The following is a 21,422-nucleotide window of genomic DNA, read 5'->3' as shown; positions in this document are numbered from 1 at the left end:
CACATGTTGTATGATTCCATTTATATAAAATGTCCAGAGGAGGCAAATCCCTAGAAATAGAAAGTAGCTTTGTGGTTGCCAGGATCTCGGGGGAAGGGTGAAACGTGCGGAGACCGCTTCGCGTGTATGGGGTTTCTTTCTGGAGTGATGCAATGTTCTGAAATTAGACAGTGGTGATGGTTGCACAATTCCGTGAATACTAAAAGCCACCAAACTGTATATTTTAAAATGATTAAAATGGTGAATTTTATGCTATGTGAATTTTATTTCAATAAAAAATGTTTTCAAAGGAAGGTTATAAACCACAAAGAGGACAGGGTCGGGGTGGGAGCACATATACCAGGAATCAAAATTGGATGTTAGCTGCAATTGATTATTCTGATGGTTATGTTCGTTTTCCCCAACTACATTAGCTAAACGAGAAAAGAATGCTTTAATCAGCTAACCCAAATATCTGGCAGATAGAGCTCTCATAGACCACTGGTTCCCCAAGTGTGGGCCCTGGCCAGCAGCAGCAACACCACCTGAAAACACATCAGAAATACAAATTCTCAGAAGCATCCCAGACACACCGAATCACACGTTCTGGGGATAAGGTCCGGTAATCTGTGTTTGAACAGCCCCCCAGGGGATTGTGACATATGCTAATGCTGAAAAACTCACACAAGTGGTAGTTACAAGGCTTCCTGACCAGTTGGATAGTTGATTTATGATAAATCAAGCTTACAGGAGTTGAAGCAACAGAAACCAGTTCATTCCTAGCGTGTTCATTAGATCATTATGAGAGCTATTGGGAACCACAGTCTTGCATCTTCTCACATCCAGCCTCAAATAGCTGTATCTTTCTCACCAACATGGCCACAGAGGGTTTCAGTGCTGACCAGTCTCTGCATATGCACACCTACAGATACACACTCATTTTTGTATGCCTAGTGCCTGGTGCGTGGTAGAACAAAGTAAGCACTCAAGAAATGCTTGTGAAGAGAACCATTCTGAATATACATGTGCATACAGCCATACAGCCTCTTAACCCACTCATAACACCCAAGATGAAGACATAGCGTCTTCTGAAATCCCATCAGGAAAGTAAAGGTGAAGGAAGAATGTTACCTGCTGATAACAACCCAGAGAGTTTAATAACTCACTAAAACCAATAGATTATTACAGCACAGAACTCTCCGTTCAAGGGCTAGGTCATGCATGCAACTGCTCAGAAGCATGCCACAGCCACCCATGAACACATCTTGGTGCACGAAGACCAATGTACACACGTGCACGATCCCCAGACGCTGACACATAGAGTAGTCAGCCCACACGCACACAGCCAAAGCTCAGGGCTAGAAGCAAGGCAACCCTAACTTCTTCTTGGGCCCCATGACTAGGCAAGGAAGAAGGATGGCCTGGTGCGGAGTATGCCAGGAGAAGCCATTACCATTGTGCTCCAAAGACGCAGGTGTGCCGTTGTTAAAGATTTGATCCACATGATTCAGGATGAACTCAATCACCACCTGCTGGACCCGAACTGCAAGGAAAGCCGCGTCTCCATTGCACCCAGTGGCTTCTATTTCTTTTGACCTAAATCGTGGATGAAACACATTCATTGAGTGAGTCTGTCCCCCAATGGAAAGCAGTCAGGGGGAGCCAGTGGGCCTTTTGTATAAGCCCCATTTCCTAAATGTATACAGTTTGTTAATCTCTAGAATATTTTAACTATTTCAGACCTATGAAAAGGACTCCCCAAAGGCTGTGATGCCAAACATACTGAAAAATTTGAAAACAGTTACCAGGGACCATGCATTGCTAGACTACAACACTGTATTTGTGAATATACAGGAATAGCTTTTTTTGCTTCATGGGATCTCTTCCCACCCTCTCCCCCCACCACCCAATTCTTCTGTGAGTCAGGTCATCACTTATGAAGTCCTCTGACACGGTGACTCCGCCAAAACCAACAAAAGCCAATGAGCCCTCCAGACAAGAAAGGCCTTTTCAAGAAAATTATAACACACAAACCCGTAACTTTAGCCACATGCTGGCTGTAGCCAGAAAATGCCTTTGGAACCCAGAGTTTCCAGGATGGCAGACAAAGAGCTCAGGCTATTACAATCCTCTTAACTTACAGGTGTTACAAATGACCACTTGGCTACAGCTTTGTCTTCAAGGGGCTTCATTTCAGTCGGTGGCTGCTTTGAGCCCACGGGGGTGGTGAGAAGGTGAGGGTATGGGGGTTACCTGAGCAGGTTTGGTGCCCACACCAGGGCGAGGTTCCTGGCGTGCATGTTGGTCTTACTGCTGAAGGAGGCAATGTGGGCCAGGTGTCGAATCAGGTATTCCAAGGTCCTGTAACGGTTCATTTTTTTTTTTTTTTAAGTAAAGTAAGAAACTTTAGTGCCTATGTAAAGCCCAACATCTGGAGATAATTTCTAAGTTTGGATTTAAAAGATTCTAAATATTTCTATCTCGTGAATTTTGGAGGAATAGCAGGAAGGTATCAAGATTGATGGAAATAATCTTCTTGGCCCTAGGCATGCTAGCTCAGGGTGGAGAAGGGGAATGGTTTTGTCAGAAGTCAGCCGAGGCCCCTGGAGAGCCAGAGACAGCTCCCTGGGCCTCATTTTATCCAGGCCACCATTGCCGCAGCATAATCTTAACTCTTAACTCTTCTCTTGCTGGAATTCTCCCAGCAACAGGTAACTTGGTTCTTGTTCCTTAGAGAGCTCAACCCATGGACGAACGACATCTGTTAGTAGGAGTTTCTTCCTTCTACCACATCAAAATCTACCCCCTTATGAAAGATGCTTAGAGAACCCTGGAAAAGGTGGTAAGATGAGGGGCTAAACTGTGAGAACAAAATGGAAGGATGGCATGATGTGGGGGATGGTGCTGAGGAGCAAACAGATTGTCAGCCAGAAGCTCAAGAGCTACAGCTAAACCCCATTTAAAGACCCTCCTGTGGATCCCACAGATGTGTTTATGCTATGAATCTGGGTAAGAACCTAGGATAGCACAGCCAGTGAGGCTGGCTCGTGTGATCATAATGACTTCCCGTGAGACTCTGAGGGGGGCCCCACAAGTAAATAGGACATGGGCTGCCCCTTCCTGCCAATGTCCCTGGGCAGGCACCAATGCACTCTGATAAAAGTTGACCCATTCACCCACCTCAAAATGCTACAGGAAAGTCACTGTCCACTAAACTTGCTCACTCTTACGACACCAGTCAGCATCTCTGGTATTATACCACCTTGAGAGGCTGTGGACATCTTTTACCAAAAATTCTTACCTATAATGGGATGGGGGAAGCTCCTGGATAACATTTTGGATTCGGGCCAGTTGGCCTTCTTCCGGGCAATGTGACACGGCCTCCTGTGGAGAAGAACGTAAAGCAGCCCAGTGAGTGCTTGAGAGGATGGACGCCCCCTTTGTCTCCTGGCTTTATTTAGGTTTCTGGTACTCCAGCCTCCCACCCAGGCCTAGAGATCATGCTTCCAAGAGGTGTGCTTTTCTATTAAAAACAAACGACTAAATTCCAAGGCTTCGTGATGCAAAGTGTCTAACAGTGAGTGCACACGGGGGCGTCTGGATTGCTTGGGTCTCTGTGTAGCCTCAAAAGGTTGTTAGGTATCTGATAAAGGTGTAGAATCTTGGGTGTGTGGTGTGGCAAAGAGAGTGACAGAGGTTCGCACTGGGAGAGAGGAAGAGACAGAGACAAGGAGAGATGGACAGGAATAACAGGGTGTCTCTATGTTGACTCAGCCAGCTGTCTTCTTGGGTGCAAACAGCCACTTCCTGTCTGGCCTGACACAATTCCATGACCTCACTACTCAGTGCCTCATCCACTGTCATAGATGCTGATGTGAGGAAGGAGGGAAGACGAGCCTTCTCAGCAGGGTAAGAACTTTGTACCCTTTGTACCAGGTCTCACGTGGACCTCTCTGGTTGTTTCCTGTGTGGGTATTTGTTCTCCTGAGACAGAGAAACCAAAGGGATCCCACGAATGTTTTGTTTGTTTGTTTGTTTGTTTGTTTGAACTCTTTGCTCCTTTTCCTGCTTCTGTTCTTGCTAGGACCAACACCCCTTGCCTTACACAGACGTTACAGAACAGAAAACATTATGTCCTCCTTGCAAAGCAAGAGAAGTTAATGATCTCTTTGGAGTCTTCCAACACAATGGATGAATCTAAGGAATGATGGGGGGTTGTCATGACCAGTTTCCATGACCACTGACTCATTAAGAACCCCAGCTCCAGGGCATAAGTGGCTTACAGAGTCTTTAATTCCTGGATTACTGAGAGGACACGTATACCACACCTCAACAAGAACCTCAGGCCCCGGGCGCCTGGGTGGCTCAGTGGGTTAAGCCGCTGCCTTCGGCTCAGGTCATGATCTCAGGGTCCTGGGATGGAGTCCCGCATCGGGCTCTCTGCTCAGCGGGGAGCCTGCTTCCTCCTCTCTCTCTCTCTGCCTGCCTCTCTGCCTACTTGTGATCTCTCTCTGTCAAATAAATAAATAAAATCTTTAAAAAAAAAAAAAAAAAAAGAACCTCAGGCCCCAAGCAAAGATGAGACCCAGTCTTCTCTCCTTTCTGAGTCTTCCAGAAAATTCTCTGTCCATATCTACTCTCACGTCTTCTTGGCTTGCATTTGATGTCCAACCTGTGACAAGCCAAGGACCTTCTTGACTGGTCCTGTGGGACTCCCCCACTCTGGGCCTGAGGACCCAGCCAGTCTGCATCACTCCCGCCTGCCCAGGGTCTTCAGGGAGAGCCAAGGGCATTCGTAAAGGTAGTGTGAGCACAGACTCGCCCAGAATGTCCGCACAGTGTAGATGTTCCTGGACAGATGCCTGGTGTCCTGTCCTGAGAAGTTGTCCTGCCTATGCCCAGGCTCAAGGGGGCCCCTTCCAGTGCAGTGGCCGAGGGCTCACAAACTGCCAGTGTGGGAGCAGTACCTAGGTCCAAGGTCAATGGTAATCACATCTTTCTTTGTTTATTGAGGTATACTTTACAGACAGTAAAAATATACCAATCTTAAGCCATAGTCCCATGAATTCTTTCATAAGCGCATACTGTTGTAACCCCACCTAGATCAAGACACACTTTAAAGAGAGCTCCTGAGCTCATGTCAATCCTTAACGGCCCTGAATTCACAAGCAGATGTGACTTACACAGCCTTGAATTTCCTCCCAGTGCCAGAAACTTGCTTTACATTTTGTACATAAGGCAAAGTCAAATCGGGAAATACATTCTGTACTTTGAGAAATACTGCCCTCTCCATTTCAACCAGAAAGAAAATCCTAAGTGTGGTATGGTTTTCTCATATCGTTCACCTCTGCTCAGGCTTCAGCTGTCATCTTTGGCTTATGTGCAAAGGCTGAAGCACATACTCTCAGTAGTAAGAATTCTTAGGCACTGAAAAGAAGAAGGAACTTGACTTGGGCACTCTCTGTTATGCCTGGCCCTATTCTAGGCCACACGTGCAGCGTCTATTCTGCTCTAGCGTAGAGAAGACATCCTGAGCGCTGCCCAAGCCTAGACTTCCCAATTCCCTGACTTGTCTCTATTGTTTCCCACAGCACACGCCACCATTACCGAGAGACTGTAGCCCGTACTTGGTGAGTAGGTCTATTGCTTATTGTCAGTCTCCTACACTAGACGTAAGCTCTGCAGGTGCAGGGCTGTGAAGAGTCCTAGCCCTCAGAGTGCCTAGCACCCACAGAGCACTCCCTTCATATTTGTCAGCTTTGTTCTACTCCATCTAAGTGGGACATCGTGCCAGGGCTCTGTACACCCCCCCTTTTTTTAACCTTTCTTCTCTCCCCTCCCCTTTTAATTTAATTGAAATAAAACATATGCAGACACCAACTGGTTTTTTTTTTTTTTTTAATGCTATCAAAATTCTCCACATGGAAAAACTTGAGTTTTTGTTTCCTAAGCATTGGTGGGAGAAATGAGGCACTGGGAGGGTCACAGTGTCCCAGTCTTCAGGTTGGGGTGCAAGCCTGAGACTAGAACCAGCATAAGCGTGATCTCTGTTGCAACCCTCCATTTTGGAGCTATGGAGGAGATAGAGGGTATGAACAAGAATGGGGCCTGGAGTAGGAATCCGGACACCCCTGCTTTCTTTCTGAGGAACTCATAAGGGGGGCCAGCAGAGAGAAGCTCCGGGGGTGGGAGGGGCTATGGAATATGTGGACCCTCCTGCATTCTATTCTGCAAAGGGGGAAGGGTGGGAAGCCTCTCTTCCTCTCAGCAACCTTTGTACAGTGCCCCCCATTTTCGAAAAATGTGTCTGGGGAATAAAGTTGCAGGTCAATTTAAGAGCCCTCATGGAAAGTTTCTTTGATATTTTAGGAAGCTGTTAGTCATCTTTGTTCTGAGAGGCTGGGCGGGTCTTCCCCCTGCTGCCTGCAGGTCCCATTTGGGATTCTTGTTTATTTCATTGTTCACAGCCTCTCCCCTTCCTATTCAGAAGTCCTCTGGCTCCCCATAATTTCTCCTGGAGGGGTCCAGTCCTACAAACTCATTTTTCCCTCTCTGTTCCCCCATTAAGTTGGCTGAACCTATCATCAGGGAATTGGGGGAGGGGAGTTGAAGCTTTGCCTACCCCAATTTTTTGCCTTGAAGAGAATTTCACTCAACTTTTGCCAAGCTAATCTGGCTATGAGTTAAATCTTAAAAGACCCAGGACGAATCTGTGACTATTCGTTCTCTTACAATCAGTATCAATAAGACCGGCTTCCTGCCCTTTGAGGACTTGGTCCAAGACTGGACTCTTGTTCCTTCTGGTGGCCCCTTGCTCTTGTTTTATCTGTTCACCTGAATGCTACCGTCAGAGCTCAAGTCCTGCTGCCTCGGCAGCCCTGTCACCAGGGGAGGCAAACAACCCACGCCTCTCCTTTTCAGTTGCGCCCCAGCTACAACTTAGCCAATTATTTTACACTATTAGACTAATAAGTCTAATGCCCATTATTTAAAAAACAAAAGCATTCAAAGGAGTACACAGAAAAAAGTCAGTCTTCTGCCAACTGCAGACCTTCAGGGGTTGTCTCCAGAGGCAACCTGTGTGTGTCCTTCCAGATAGTCCTTAGACCTTTCCAACTTTGTCACACTCAAGTGGAACAAGCCCGACTGTGACAGAGAACTTCAGCTACTTCCATCGGGTCTCAAACTTTCAGTTGATTAAGTTCTTTCTGGCTTATCTCTTAACTCGGGCAAAAGACCCTGTGGGCAAAGCATACCCTGAGGGGAATGAACTTACCCCTGAAACCATAAGGACCGCCCTGAACCAGAAAGACCCCATGTGACTGACCCTGAGACAAAGATCTGTTGGACCTTCACCGCCTACCTGCATGTACCCACCCACCTTTGCCCTCACTTTTCCTTACATAAACCTGGGAAGCATCTTCAGGGCTTTGGAGGTGGTCTTGGAGACGCTCGTCCGCTCTCTCCCCAGTGGTGGCCTCACTGAAATACATTCCTGTCTTGTTTCACCACCACTCACATCTCTGCCTTTGGCTTTCGTCAGTGGTGAGTGATGGAACCTGGTCCCTCTGGCACCCGAGGAGTCAGCTGCTCCTGTAGCCTTGCACCCCCACTTGAATTATGGGACCTGATCCATCTGCAAATTCCCACCATCCTGGTTTGCCTGAGATTAGGGGTTTCCTGGGGCACAGGACTTTCAGCATTAAAGCTGGGGGAGTCCAAGGCAAACAAAGAGCAGCTGGCCGCTGCCCACCCCTGCAGCTCTCTTGAGCTCCCAGCCAGCCTGCTTTTGCCTTGCGCCACACACTAGTAGCCCACCCTAACCCAAGGGACATTTCAAATTCTGTGTGTGGGTCCACAAACCTGTCAGCAAAGGCTCACTAGGTAAACATCTTCCAGCATCTGGAGAGCAGGGAAAGGAAACACAACAAGGAACACAACGAACACTGTTTCTGTGCTCAGGAAGCTTACAGTTAAATGAGGAAGACTGATCCACAAAGAAATTATTTCAATATAAACTCACTCTAAAATTAAACACCTCTCTACATTGCCTTCTCTAAAAATCCAGAATCACAACTTTCCTCTTGGGTGTAATGATTCCAACTGAATCAATCAATAGGACCAAAATTGAATTTTTCCTAAAATGAACTTTTTATCTGATAAAAATAAAATGTAGCATAGTAGGCTGAAGAGTTGCTCTCAAAGATATCAGGTCCAAATCTCCGGAACCTATCCACCGTACTTTACTTAGGAAAGAAGTCTTTGCAGATGTGATTCAGTTAAAGGTTTTTAGATGAGATGATCCTGGATTAAACCAATGGGCCCTAAATGCAATCACAGCTATTCTTATAAGAGGGAGGCAGAGGGAGCTCTGATACAGACAGAAGAGGAGAGGAAAAGGCCATCACAGAGGCAGAGATAGGAGTGCTGGCACCTACTGGAAGCCAGCCCTGCCCCAGCACTCCCCGACCCCCAGTCTGGGCTCTTGAACTGGGAGAGAAGAAAATTTTTTTTTTAAGCCACTAAGTTTGTGGTGATTTATTACAGCAGCTACAGGAAACTAATACGTGTACTCAAAATTATAATATTATAATATAATTATTATATTATAATATAATATTATAATATAATTATAATATAATAATATAATATTATAATATAATTATAATATGAAATATGAAGTAATTAACAATCACTTGCTATCCTACCAGCCAGACATAACTACTATTAACCACCTCACGTGTGCAGCATACAAGAGGCAATCTTCCTGACTTCCCAGCACCAAATATGAACACACATTGTTTCCTAGTCAGTTACATATACTGCTTTCTGCCATTTAACTTTATATTGTGGCCGATAAATACTCTTCAAAAATGTGACTTTTCATGGCTACCCAGGATCAAAAATAACAGCATTTATTTAACTTACCCCTTATTGTTAGACACATAGATACTCCCACATTTTGGTATTACACTATTGCAATGAAGCATTTAGAATTCCATTACTTGTGGACATATCTGATTGTTATCATAGAATGTGGTCCTAGAAATAGTTACTATATTTAAAAAATAAGAGCACTTTAGGATTCTCAATAGTAATTCCAAATGACTTTCTGAGGTGTCCAGCTAATTCACACTTTTCAACATAGAAAACCATAGAGGGGCAACTACTAGTTCAGTCAGTAGAGCATGCAACTCTTGATCTAGGGGTTGTGAGTTCAAATCCCATGTTGGGTGTAGAGATTACTTGGAATTAAAATCTTAAAAAGATAACAACAAAACACCCTAAAAGACCCAGTGTCAACACAGGATTGCCAGCATGAAATACTAATGTCAAAAAATTATTTAGGGGCGCCTGGGTGGCTCAGTGGGTTAAGCTCGGGTCATGATCTCAGGGTCCTGGGATCAAGCCCCACATCGGGCTCTCTGCTCGGCAGGGAGCCTGCTTCCTCCTCTCTCTCTGCCTGCCTCTCTGCCTGCTTGTCATTCCTCTCTGTCAAATAAATAAATAAAATCTTTTTAAAAATTACTTATTTAATATGCAAATATATTTTCTAATACATTTATACTTTTTTAATTAAAATTTTTTTCCTACATTTTAAAACTGTCTATCTGTGGTGGCTGGGTGGCTCAGTCAGTTAGTCAACCGCCTTGGCTGAGATCATGATCCCAGAGTCCTGGGAAGGAGTCCCTCATGGAGCTCCTTGCTCAGCGGGGAGGCTGTTTCTCCCTCTACTCCTCCCCGCTGCTTGTGCTCTGCCTCTCTCTCTCTCTCTCACAAGATCTCTTTCTCTCTCTCTCTCAAATAAACAAATAAAATCGAAGAAACAAAAACTTATTTACTTATCTGACTTTTTTTTAAAACTGAAGTATAGTTATACACAATGTAACATCAGTTTTGGGTGCATTTATAATTTTTTAAAAACTGTATTTCTTCACTGATTTGTTCAACGAATTGTCCGCTGATGCTCTTTGCTCATTTGTTTAGCAAGTGGTTTTTGTTATGTGGTGCTTTTATGTTTTTTTTTTTTTAAATAGTTGATCATTTGCCGTTTAATTTATTATTTATTTATTTATTTATTTATTTTGGACAAAGAGAGATACAGCGAGAGAAGGAACACAAGCAAGGGGAGTGGGAGAGGGAGAAGCAGGCATCCCACTGAGCAGGGAGCCCTAACTGGGGCTACATCCCAGGACCCTGGGATCATGACCTGAGTGGAAGGCAGATGCTTAACAACTCAGCCACCCTAGTGCTCCTGTCTTTTAATTTTGTTAATGTGTTTTTTATATAGAAAAAAGATTATATGTAGTTTAGTTTGTTACATTTGCCTCTGGTGATCTTTTGCCTTTTGCTTTTATTAAAAAGCTTTCACCTGAAATCTGCTAAATGGTAAGAATGTAACTTGACTTTCCTCCTTTCCCAATAGTTAGTCAATTTTGCTAATACCATTGATTGAATTCTTTGTTAGCCTGGGATGCTTTCTTTATCTCATATTAAGTTACTGACCACCTGGGCCTACTTAGGAGTTGTTAACTCTATTTTAAAATAGTGTCATAGTTTTGAGACAGAATACTCAATCTTTCCTTCCATTTACTAGCTGTACGAACCCAGGCAAGAGTGTCTCTGAGCCTCATCTATAATTCACTCATCTGTAAGAAACTATAAAACCTACTTTATAGAGTTATTCTGAAGAGTAAATGAAATAATATTTTAATGTTTATCATATAGTAAATACTCAATAAATAAAATCATTATTATTATTCCATTAATATTTTTCTAGTTTTATTATTTCACTGAGATAGTATTCTAATTTAGCAGTGCAAGCGGGTTTAAATAAATCATTTTAAGAATATGTGACGTTAACAGAGCTATTTCCATACTACCGAGGAAGGTGGCTTATATTATAATTTGTTATTGAAAAGAAATCAATTAAATGATATATTTTCAGTGTAGATAACTTCACTAGGTCCTACTTATGCAGAGGTCAGTTATACAGCAAAATATTCTTTATTTTATTTTTTTCGTGTCAATACCATGTTAGATTTCCTGGAAATCTAATGACAAGTTGAAAATAATGTTGCTTTAATATTATTCTGCTGCTGTGGGAGAACAGAATGATTAGCAATGTTAAGGAACAATAGTGGGAAGAGATAAATATGGGGTTCGCTCTGAGCCTATAAGCAAGACTTAAGAAAAAAACATATTTCTGAAGTTTCCAGATAAGAATTCTTATCTACTCCCAACTATCATAAAGTGAAATTTAGTTAAAATAAATTTGACTCATTCTGTTCTTTAACATGATGATATCCTATTCTATCATATTCTAAGATGTACTATTATACTGATAAGAGGATTAAAACTATGTAGAAAAAGACAATAAAGTCTTATGCACAAAATAAAACAAAAATAATAATTTAACAAATTAGAAATATCAAGTGTTGGTGAGGCTGCAGGGAAAAGACCATTCTTATCTCTCTGGAGAACAATTTGGCAACATAATATTTTAAGTAAGAGTTTTTTACTCAATAAATCTAAATCTATGTTTTCTTCCTAAAGATGCAAACAGAGAAAAGGATAAAGATATATGTATAAAAATATTTATCATCACATTGTTTTATAAAAGGAAAGTTTTGAGAAACAAAAAGTCAAAATGTCCACCAGTAGGAAACTGGCTTCAGAAATTCACTGTGCAGGGGCACCTGTGTGGCTCAGTGGGTTAAAGCCTCTGCCTTCGGCTCAGGTCATGATCTCAGGGTCCTGGGATCGAGCCCCACATCGGGCTCTCTGCTCAGCGGGGAGCCTGCTTCCCTTCCTCTCTCTCTGCCTGCCTCTCTGCCTACTTGTGATCTGTCAAATAAATAAATAAAATCTTAAAAAGAAAAGAAATTCACTGTGCATATGAGATAATTCTCTGTAAAAATTGTGTTTCTCTATTTGTCAGCATGGAAAGATGGCCACATTGCTGAGTTAACATCCGAAAGCAGTGATATATAGTATTGAGAAGGGAAAGGGGAAAGGGGGAAAGAGAGAGAGGGAAAGGGAGAGATGTCTCCTGAAATGAGAGGAAGTAATGTCTCCTGAAATGTTACCAGCAGATATGTCTGGGGTGGGGAGTTTCCAGCAATTTATACTTTCTCCTTTACACTTTTCTGTATTGCTTTCATTTTTGCAATAAAATTCTATTTTGACTTGGGAAAACAAAATATACCAAAAACACGATGCGAAGAACAAAGGAGTGAAAGAAAGACCCACATATTAACCATAGCTGTCTTTGGTCTTTAAGAGGAGACAAAGGGTTCCTTTCTACCTTTCCTCCATTTTCCAATCTGTCTTTTACCAAATACGATTACTTTTAAAATGAGGAAATAATCACAGATTATACTCTGGCAGACTCACGAGACCCATAACTTTTCCTCCTGGTTCCCAGGAAGACTCCTCTGTAGTTTCAATTGTTAGAGGCTACCATTATTTTTAACCTCGCCACTCAGAGTGGGGGCTCATTTGCCTTCAGCCTTAGATCTCGAGGTCACCTTAGATCTCGAGGTCACCTTAGATCTCTAAGGGTCCGCAAACTCCTGATACTTAGTATCAGCTGATACATGTTGGCTTCTCCAGTAGTCAACCTCTGGGCCCAAGTTTTTTGTTTTGGCCTAATTTTTTTCATTAAAAAATTAATGTACATTTAGTAGATGAGATATTGAAAGTTAAAGTCTGAAAGAAGCAGTGAAAACTATAATCTCATCATTGAAACAAATGGCTATTAATCTTTTGAACATCTTTCTCTTTAGTCACATTTTAATATACAATTATGCATCTGTTTTTTTCCAGTTATCATTATGAGTGATTCCCTCTATTACCGAAAACTCTTGAGTATATGTTAATGGTCCAAACCCAACTTTTCAAATGCATCTACTTATTCCTATATCGTTTGGAGCTGAAGAACCTTCTCTATGCTCAAAATAACTTTATAACAGGAGCCATGAGAAAGACTGCTTCCCATTTTAGAGCCTAGATCTGGTCCTTATCAGTAACTTCAACATCTCCATAATCTTAATTGCAAACATCCCCTTGACCACCCCACTCCAACAGTCTATTGCCCTTATTGGGATGAATAATCCATCAATAATATTTTTTCACTGTTACCACTGTTACTCACTGCCTTACGGCCTTACTTCCCCTCTTATCCAGACAAAATTCCATGGTCAACTATTTCTATCACTCTCTCGCATACACCCTCATCTTCCTCACCCCCCTTATTAGGTGAACCTCAATCTCGGCTGAACCCATCTCTCCACCTACTCTGCACCTCCACCCCAGCAGCCAAACATTCAAGCCCATTTTTAATGCTATCTCTACAGACATCCTGTAAGCATTTATTCTTTCTACTTTTCCCACAGATGCCCCTATTTGGTGACCATAGAGCTGCTGGTAAGGTGTCCTGCCCATCCACCCTCCACCAATTCAACTCATGGGCTCAGTCTCTTCTTCCTCTTGGCTGCATTTCCCAGATTCTTTCCTTTTTCCAGCCTTCTGATCTCTCCCTTGACTTAGGTTTGTCCTCTCTCCCTTCTTTACCTGCCCACCTCATTCTCCAGACCCCAAAAGAACTACAGAAGGAGAAGCCTGATGAAAATGAACTAGCAGTAGAGGTACATCTGGAGTCTTAGGTTCCTGTCCTGCTGTGTGACCTGGGGCCAGTCATTTCACACCTCTGCTGTTTAGCTTTCCCTTATACAATGAGGAGCATTCGGTTAAGTAAACACAGAGATAATTCTAATCCAGCTCTTGAAACAAATAAACGCAATTCTGAAAATCTAAGAAAGGAAAAATTTAGCCGACGGATCCACTACCTTACTTTCCTCACTATAGCAACCTACTTCCATTACCTGATTAAGATAATGTCAACCATCTGGTGAGTTTTATTATTGTCATGTTAGTGTTGAAATTCTCCTTGGCCCATCCAGGAGTCCCACCCAATAACCATAATGGAAATCCAAACACTCACCGTGAATTTCTCATAGAGCTCATAAGTCAGGAGGGGGTTGGGCAGCTCCCTAAAGTAGAGCTTGCAGAGTGAGCCCACACAGTGGATGTCCTGGAGATACACTTCCCTTGTCAGATCTGGACATTGATCTGAACCAAACTCTTGCCTGAAACAACACAGACAGAGACATAACAATCCGGAGAGCACGGGCTCCTTGTCAGCAGCTGCTTGGCTGCTGATGGGTACAAAGACCCTAAACCGCTGATCCGACTCTGTTTTTGACCTTGATCAAAATGACCTTCTCTTCCCAGCACAAGGAAGCTCCGGGAAGACTTCCACTTCAGGTCTGGATCTTCCCTGTGAAAGCTGCTGTCATCGGAAAAACATAATGCCCATTTACAAATGATTTCTCAGGGCATTATGTCCCAGTCTAAATTATGAACGGTGGGGAAATACGAACTTTTGTTGCCAAAAAAGCCTGTTCAGATTTCAGTTCTTCCAAAATATTTTTCTAAATGAACTTCTCTTTCTTGGAGAAGAGACCAAAACCAGGGTGTGTCAGATTGTTATCATTCATCCCCGTATACTCATGTCAACAAACTTGTTTTATCTGGAGACTCTGAACCCTTCTAAGCCGACTGATAGTGACTCCCACGGGATAGCCGGGAGTATAAAAATCTTATGAACAATGTATAGCGAGGTGTTTGGGAACAACATCAGGTTCCAGGCCTTGTTTCTAATTTAAAAACATCTCTTGACCAAGGTGATAGGAATACACTGCCTCAAATAATATATACATACAAGTTAAAAACCTGTTCGAAAAGGGACAAATTGGAGCTTTCGTATACAGGAGAAGTCAGATTTCTTGAGAGAATTCATTTGGTCAGCTGCATTGTGACAGACTGAACAGGACTCTTGGAGCCAGCATTTTTTTTTTTTTTTAGGTTTTAAAAAATTTATTTTTTAAAAGTTAACATGTGCCTAAAAGGAAGTTGAAAAACACAAGAAGCAAAGAACAAAGTCATCCATAATCACAAGCAGTTTACAGTTTGACTTCTAGGTCCCATGTGTGTATCTACAAAAGTAAGCATTTTAATGTAATTAAGATCGTAGTTATGTATCATGCTTTTTTACACACCATGAATATTTACCATTTCAAAGTCCCCAAACTATGAGCATTTTGATAACCAAGAATACACTCCACCAACTCCATCTGAAAGAAAAAAATGTAATCCTGCCTTTCTAGGTGAAGATTTCAGAAAAGACAAAAATTTCAACAACAGCCCCCTGCCCGGCTTCCTGCCACCTGCTTCTGGCCCTTTAACAAAGGGTGGGGAAATCCCTGACGCTGCCTGAGCCCAAAAGGAGCCGGGTGGGGCTCCTTTTGCGCTCAAAGAAAACCTTGCAGCACCATATAAATTCAGGGGCATGGGTTTTTTGCTGTTGGTTTGTTTTGTTTTATTTGTTATTGTTTTTGTTTTTAAGAGAGCAGAGGAGCAGAACAAGAACACATTTGGAGCTTACCCATTTATTTAGCCAAAATTTCCCTGCAGGGGCTAAGGTTGGTCCTTTAATGAAAAAGAATTGGGCTACTGCCCAAGAGTTCTCCCACCATACCAACTACTGTGCAGTCTCTTTCAGAGCAAAGAGTAAAACATTAAAAAGTATTTGCTGTTGAAACTCTAGAAAAGGTCAGGCTAGTAAATTATAGTGACATTATGTAAGTACATAGATCTGTCAAACTCGATGGTTGCACAAACCAATTAGTTTTTAACAGTCACCACTTCCCCAGGAGTAAAAAAGGATGTCTTATTCCTTTTCCTTTTGCAGAATGTCATTACAATTGCGATGGGAGGAGGAGAGGCAGAACAAAATCAGAGGAAGAAGACAGAAGATGAATTAACCGTACAATCTATTCAATTTAATGGACTAATCTGCTAATACGAATGTTTTTACTGTTTTAAAAGTCTACCCTTATAATTAAACATATAAATATATAAAAATAACACTTGGTAAAACACTGTAAATATACTATATATCTACTCCCTTTATTATATATATAACATACATAAAACATACACATACATATCTGTGTTTTGTGTGAAGGTTATTGTACTCTTAATTCAATGTGATAGAAATTTCTTCCCCAAAATTCAGGATATATTTTAGAATTGTTTAGGATAAATCTATGGAATTGGAAATAGTTCATCTACTCATAATTTTTAAAATCTCAGCCTCATTGAGAGAAATACGCAGTCATGCAGATTTTTAATTTCCTGACCGAGGGAACTAGCAAATGGTGAGTGTGCGTACCAACAGAAAAACTCGAATCATCTCCAAGTTCTTAACAGGAACCTAACTGAGCTCTGGGTATGTAACTGAACACTAATAAGTTACGTTGTTCTAACTTGTGATTGAAATCATTTGAGTTCCACCTAAGAAGGATAGGTGGATAGATCCATCCTAAGAAGGATGAATCCACCTAAGAAGGATAAACCTGGTGCAAGACAAAGAAACAGATTAAGAGCGCCTGGGTGGCTCAGTGGGTTAAAGCCTCGGCCTTTGGCTCAGGTCATGATCTTAGGGTCTAGGGATTGAGTCCTGCATTGGGCTCTCTGCTCAGCAGGGAGTCTGCTTCCCCCTCTCTCTCTGCCTGCTTCTCTGCCTACTTGTGATCTCTCTCTGTCAAATAAATAAATAAAATGTTTTTAAAAAAGAAACAGATTAAAAACCTTAGGAGCTTTTGTTGGAAAGAATTACATCAGAGGAGAGGATTTCCTGATTAGATTAAGAACAGTCAGGCATCTGAAAACTTAGCACTTCGTCTGCTCTGCCACCCTTCCCTCAACCCCTTCAGGTCTGTAATACTCCCAACCCTGGCAGACAGAGGTACGGACAGTGGAAGGATCGCAGGAGAATTCTTTCTGGGGCTATTCTTTCAGCTTACCTTAGCCTTTGTATATTTGAGGTGACTCCTGAAAGCCGATAGATTCCATCCACAATGCCGTGAGTCTCTATAAATTCCGCACAGCTCTTCAATACATATGGAACTACGTAAAGAAAAACAATAAAGCATTAGCTAGAAGTCTAACTGTCCTTTAAAGATATCCTTTTAAAAATCCAGGTAACTTCAAAGAGAAGCAAGTATGGAATGCATGTGAGTTACAAGTGGAAACAATTACTTTTCAATGGTAGATGATATTCTTTTGTGTTTAAAAAAAATCATGAGGTTTTGTTAAAGTTCAGAAAAGTCATATGTTTTAAAAGTTGGTTGGGTTTTTTCAAGGAATTTGAAAAATATGCAAACACTTAGGTTCTGAAACCAGCAGTGACCTTGGAAATCCCACAACTCGATCTCCTCATTTCACTGGTGCTCCAAGTGTGGTCTTCTGACTGGCAGCATCAGCATCTCCTGGGAACTTGTTGGGCGTGCAAATTCCCAGGCCCTACTCCAGACCCAGTGAATCAGAAATTCTGGACGTGGGGCCCAGCAGTCTATGATTTAAAAGCTTTCCAGGTGACTGTCGCATGACACAACTGTCTATATTCTACACATGAAGAAACCGAGGGTGTGGATAAATTTACTTTTGTCACTCAAGATTATTTGTTGCTTATAAAAAGTAATTAACACATGGAAAAATGCATATAAATCGGTAAAAGAAAAACAAGGCACAAATTTGAATATAAGAAGGATAGGGTGATAATAAGTTAAAGTGCTTTTTTAAAGGTGAGAACCACCCTCCGCCAACACCATGAATGGGTCAAAGAGCCATGGATTGAATGGATCACATAAAAGGGATCATCATGGCCTTTTGAATTCCTGCCACTCCAGAAGTTTCTACTACCTAGGTAGAAATGTCTGGATATGCTGATCTCTCCTCAAGGCTGACCCTGATTGGTCCAACAAGATCAGTGCCATAGAATGGCAGCTACAAGCATTTTGGATGGCATGGAGATAGCAGTGAATTACTTGCCACTTTGGCCCCTGGAGAGATCACCTGAGGTCCCTCCATGAGACTGCTGTGGATGATGGTTTTTTATGGAGCTCCCAAAGCCTTGGGCACTTAAAGTCTTCAGTGGTGGAGGTGAGGTATAGGAACTCTATGAGCCAGTGCTTGGGCTGGCACTGTGTTGCCTCCCCCCAATCCATGAATGCCTTAGGCTTAGAGGAACGCCAATCCATTAATGCTTAAGGTACATGATGGTGCTTGCACACGATTCCAGGCTGAGCTGGGCTTTTATGGAAGTAAACACTGGGTATTTAGACACAACTCTCTGCCTGGAGTCCCCGTTACAACATTTCCTTTCTTCCTTTTCTTTTCAACTGCCCAGTTTTATGATTAACCAGCAAAATGCAAATTGAAACACTGATTATTTTTTCTATTACAACATTTTTTAAACAATTCCCCCACCGTTTCATTCAACTACTAACTCAAACTTTGGACGCTCAGTAAAACTCGTCATACTTCAAGTATTCCACCCATCTTTCAAAGGCAGTGCACCCCCTGGGCCATTCCCCTCCAGGACACATCCATGTTTTAGCCTGGTCTCCCATGACCGGAAACGGAGAAGAGCTTCACAGTTATCCCAGGTGGAAAGAGGGCAGGGAATAGACTTGGGACTGGAAATATTGAGACGAGAGACCTGTATGGTAGTACCACCCACTATGAGGGAGCAGAGTGTGGTGGAAGAGGGGCTGTGAGGGTAGGAAGGGGTCTGGGGCCTCTGCTCAGATTCTACCAGAAGAGCTAGATCTACTTTGATCAGTTTTATGAGGTAGTGTTCTTTGTGAGATTTTTGTTTCTTACCCCATGCCACTAAATAATAAATAAATACATTAAGTAGACAAACAGAGTTCCATTGCTTAAAAAATTGTTTTGGGTTTTCTTGTTTTTTTTTGGTTTTTTTTTTTAAACCCCTGTCATACACAATAATAGCCAGTCCTTTCCCTATCTTGTCAAGCTGTGGTTTTTGTAACCTGCCACATTTGGTCTATGGTTAAAAACACAGGTTTGGACATCAAACTGCCTTTGCAACCTTGAGCAAAATACATAGGTCATAACCCTGTTTCTCAGTTTCTACATCTATAAAATGAGGATAATGGTGATATTAACCTCATACCTAGGACTGAAGTAATACTGTAAACATTTAGCACAGATCCTGACATATAATAAGCATTCTACAATGACAGTTATTATTTCTATTTGAAGCCTATTTGTGATTTAAGTTCATAATTTGTGAGATGTAATCTTGGTGAAAATAATTTGTGTCCCCCCATCCCATGAGTGATTAGGGCAGAATGGATCAACCTTTTCCCATCCGACATGCATCGCTACTATGTGGAATGGCTTTTGTGTCCTTCTTTGGTTAAATATTTCTACTTGAAGATAATTTTGCTTGTCTGAAGTCGCTTTTCTATGCATTTAGGTGTGTCTTCGTAGCACAGAGGCAGCAGGATCCAACAGTGTACAACCTGTGCCTTAGAGTCCCGGGGCTGTGTCTTGTGTTCCACAGTGTGTCTCTGTAGCGGGGCACATGGCTGTTGGGCCATGCAGGGCACAAGTGCACTTAAGAGCTCTGAGCATTCCCAAGAAGGACTCAAAACAAAAACCCTGGACTTGAAGGACCTTTAGAAAACACTCTCCAGGAGGGGTGGTGCAGGGTCACCAACCATCCTATCCCATTCTCAGGTGGGGCCCTCCCAGGACCGTAGCTCTTAGCTGTAGCACCTCGGGTCTGTTTGTTTTAAAGGTGGAGAGAACACATTCCCGGATGGAGCCTCTGCCATAAATTTACTCTGCCTTTGATACCAAGGCCCTAGAACCTTTCATCCACAGCTCTGTTTAAACTAGAGGCAATATTAAAACAACTCAGGGGAGGAGGCCATAGTCCCAGTCCCTGAGGAGTGTTAGCTTTCCTGGATTCGTATCTCAGGCTGAGTTGGAAGATGTAGGGATTCTCCATCATACTCAGCAAATGGAAAAGGATCCACTTAATCTCTGCAATCATCTAGCTCTAGAGCCAGAGCCGTGGTTCTCAGGTGCACCTGCAGCAGCTGCCTCCAGGAGATTCTGATCCGTGCTAAGGCTGAAGAACCACTAGTCGATAAATAGGAGCTTCTCATACTTTTTAACATGACACAGATCTCTGGGATCTTGTTAACATGTGGATCCCAATGGGAGAAGAGCGTCAAGAATTTGCCTTTTTAAGAAATTCCCAGATGATGGGAACACTGCCCACCTGAGGCCCCACTTAGGAAGCCAGGGTTTGAGGGTAATACTGATGCAGGGTGCTGTGGGGAGCCACTAAGAGTTCAGTCTCAGAATCTCAGATTTCTTTCCAGTTGTCCCTGGGGCCCAAACAAATTGGGGACACCCTCGGATTCTGGGCAGGGTAGAAGTTTGACCCCAAATAGCTGAATGGTGATAGATGGAAAGAAAGCTTTCACTGTCACTTTGGGCATGGGAAGGAGTGAGGCTAGCTAGAGTCCCAGAGCTACTTCTGTAGGATTTATCACGGACCCAAAGAACTTGAAGTCTCCTACAGAGATCCACCCAGATGCTGATTATGATATAATGTTATAACTTCTTTGAACTGTTTCACTGAAGGTTCTCGAAGATCCTTTTTTGTTTTGTTTCTCCTGGATCAGCAATCTCAAGTGTTACATTTTAAATCTGAGCACAAAAAAAAAAAAAAAAATCTTGAAGTAGTTTCTGGTGGAAAAGAAAACTCTGCCTTTGATTTATGCCTTACGGTTGACACAACATTTTAAAGTCTTTTGTCTCATTTGATCCAACCTGGTACAACTAAAAGACATTTGATACTTATACATAATATGGCGCACTTCTTTTCTCAATTCCTAACCTCTTCAAGGGCATAGTGCAGAAAAGGCCCGCAGTTAAATCATTTCTCTGAGTACTCCCAGAAGTAATGTCTGCTAAGCTGCCCTGGTTCCCTTTGTGGCCAGGACCTCATCAGATCTGGAGACAGAGATTGCAACAAGCAGTTTGGCTTGCTTATTGATGTGCTCTTGGCGGCCATAGGATTTCATAGTTCAAAGCACATTTGGGTTTTAGGAAAACATGGTCTTCTTTCCTCTCTGTTCTGGATTTTTGTTAAGGTCTTCTACTAATCGGATTTCATCCTCTCTCTGGGTCCTGCATTCCTAATCTTGAAAGTGAAGTCTAATGGTGTATACACACAGTGGAATCCTGGTCAGCCATAAAAAAAGAATAATATAGCACATGGGTGACAGAAGCCAGACTGTACATTCTGTACACTTCCGTTTATATTAGCAAGTGTACACTAATTTATAGTAGGAGAAAGCAGAGGAGAGGCAGGAGGTAGGAACTGGGAAGGAGTCAGGGAAACTTCCAGGAATGAAGGATAGTTTCATCATCTTGACTGAGGTGCTAGAAAGGACCAAGGGCCACTTGGGTGGGTGTGGAAGAATTGATAC

The 21,422-nt window shown here is 42.4% G+C and overlaps 1 protein-coding gene across 1 annotated transcript in view; it reads right to left on the bottom strand.

Moving 5' to 3' along the window:
• The window catches only part of ARHGAP31 (Rho GTPase activating protein 31), a 114,451-nt gene that overhangs the window by 34,299 nt on the left and 58,730 nt on the right, over window positions 1–21,422 (bottom strand). The window contains exons 2-6 of the mRNA XM_082711394.1: window positions 16,911–17,013; window positions 13,985–14,129; window positions 3,281–3,363; window positions 2,233–2,340; window positions 1,433–1,575 (exon numbers count right to left, since the gene is read on the bottom strand). Of these exons, the coding sequence (XP_082567520.1) occupies window positions 1,433–1,575; window positions 2,233–2,340; window positions 3,281–3,363; window positions 13,985–14,129; window positions 16,911–17,013 (582 nt within the window). The remainder of the gene's footprint in view (window positions 1–1,432; window positions 1,576–2,232; window positions 2,341–3,280; window positions 3,364–13,984; window positions 14,130–16,910; window positions 17,014–21,422) is intronic.

The sequence above is a fragment of the Mustela nivalis genome (genome assembly GCF_964662115.1).
Source record: "Mustela nivalis genome assembly, chromosome: 1".
NCBI lineage: Eukaryota > Metazoa > Chordata > Mammalia > Carnivora > Mustelidae > Mustela > Mustela nivalis.
Note: the sequence above shows the minus strand (reverse complement) of the source record. Positions and strands in the feature narration are given on the sequence as shown.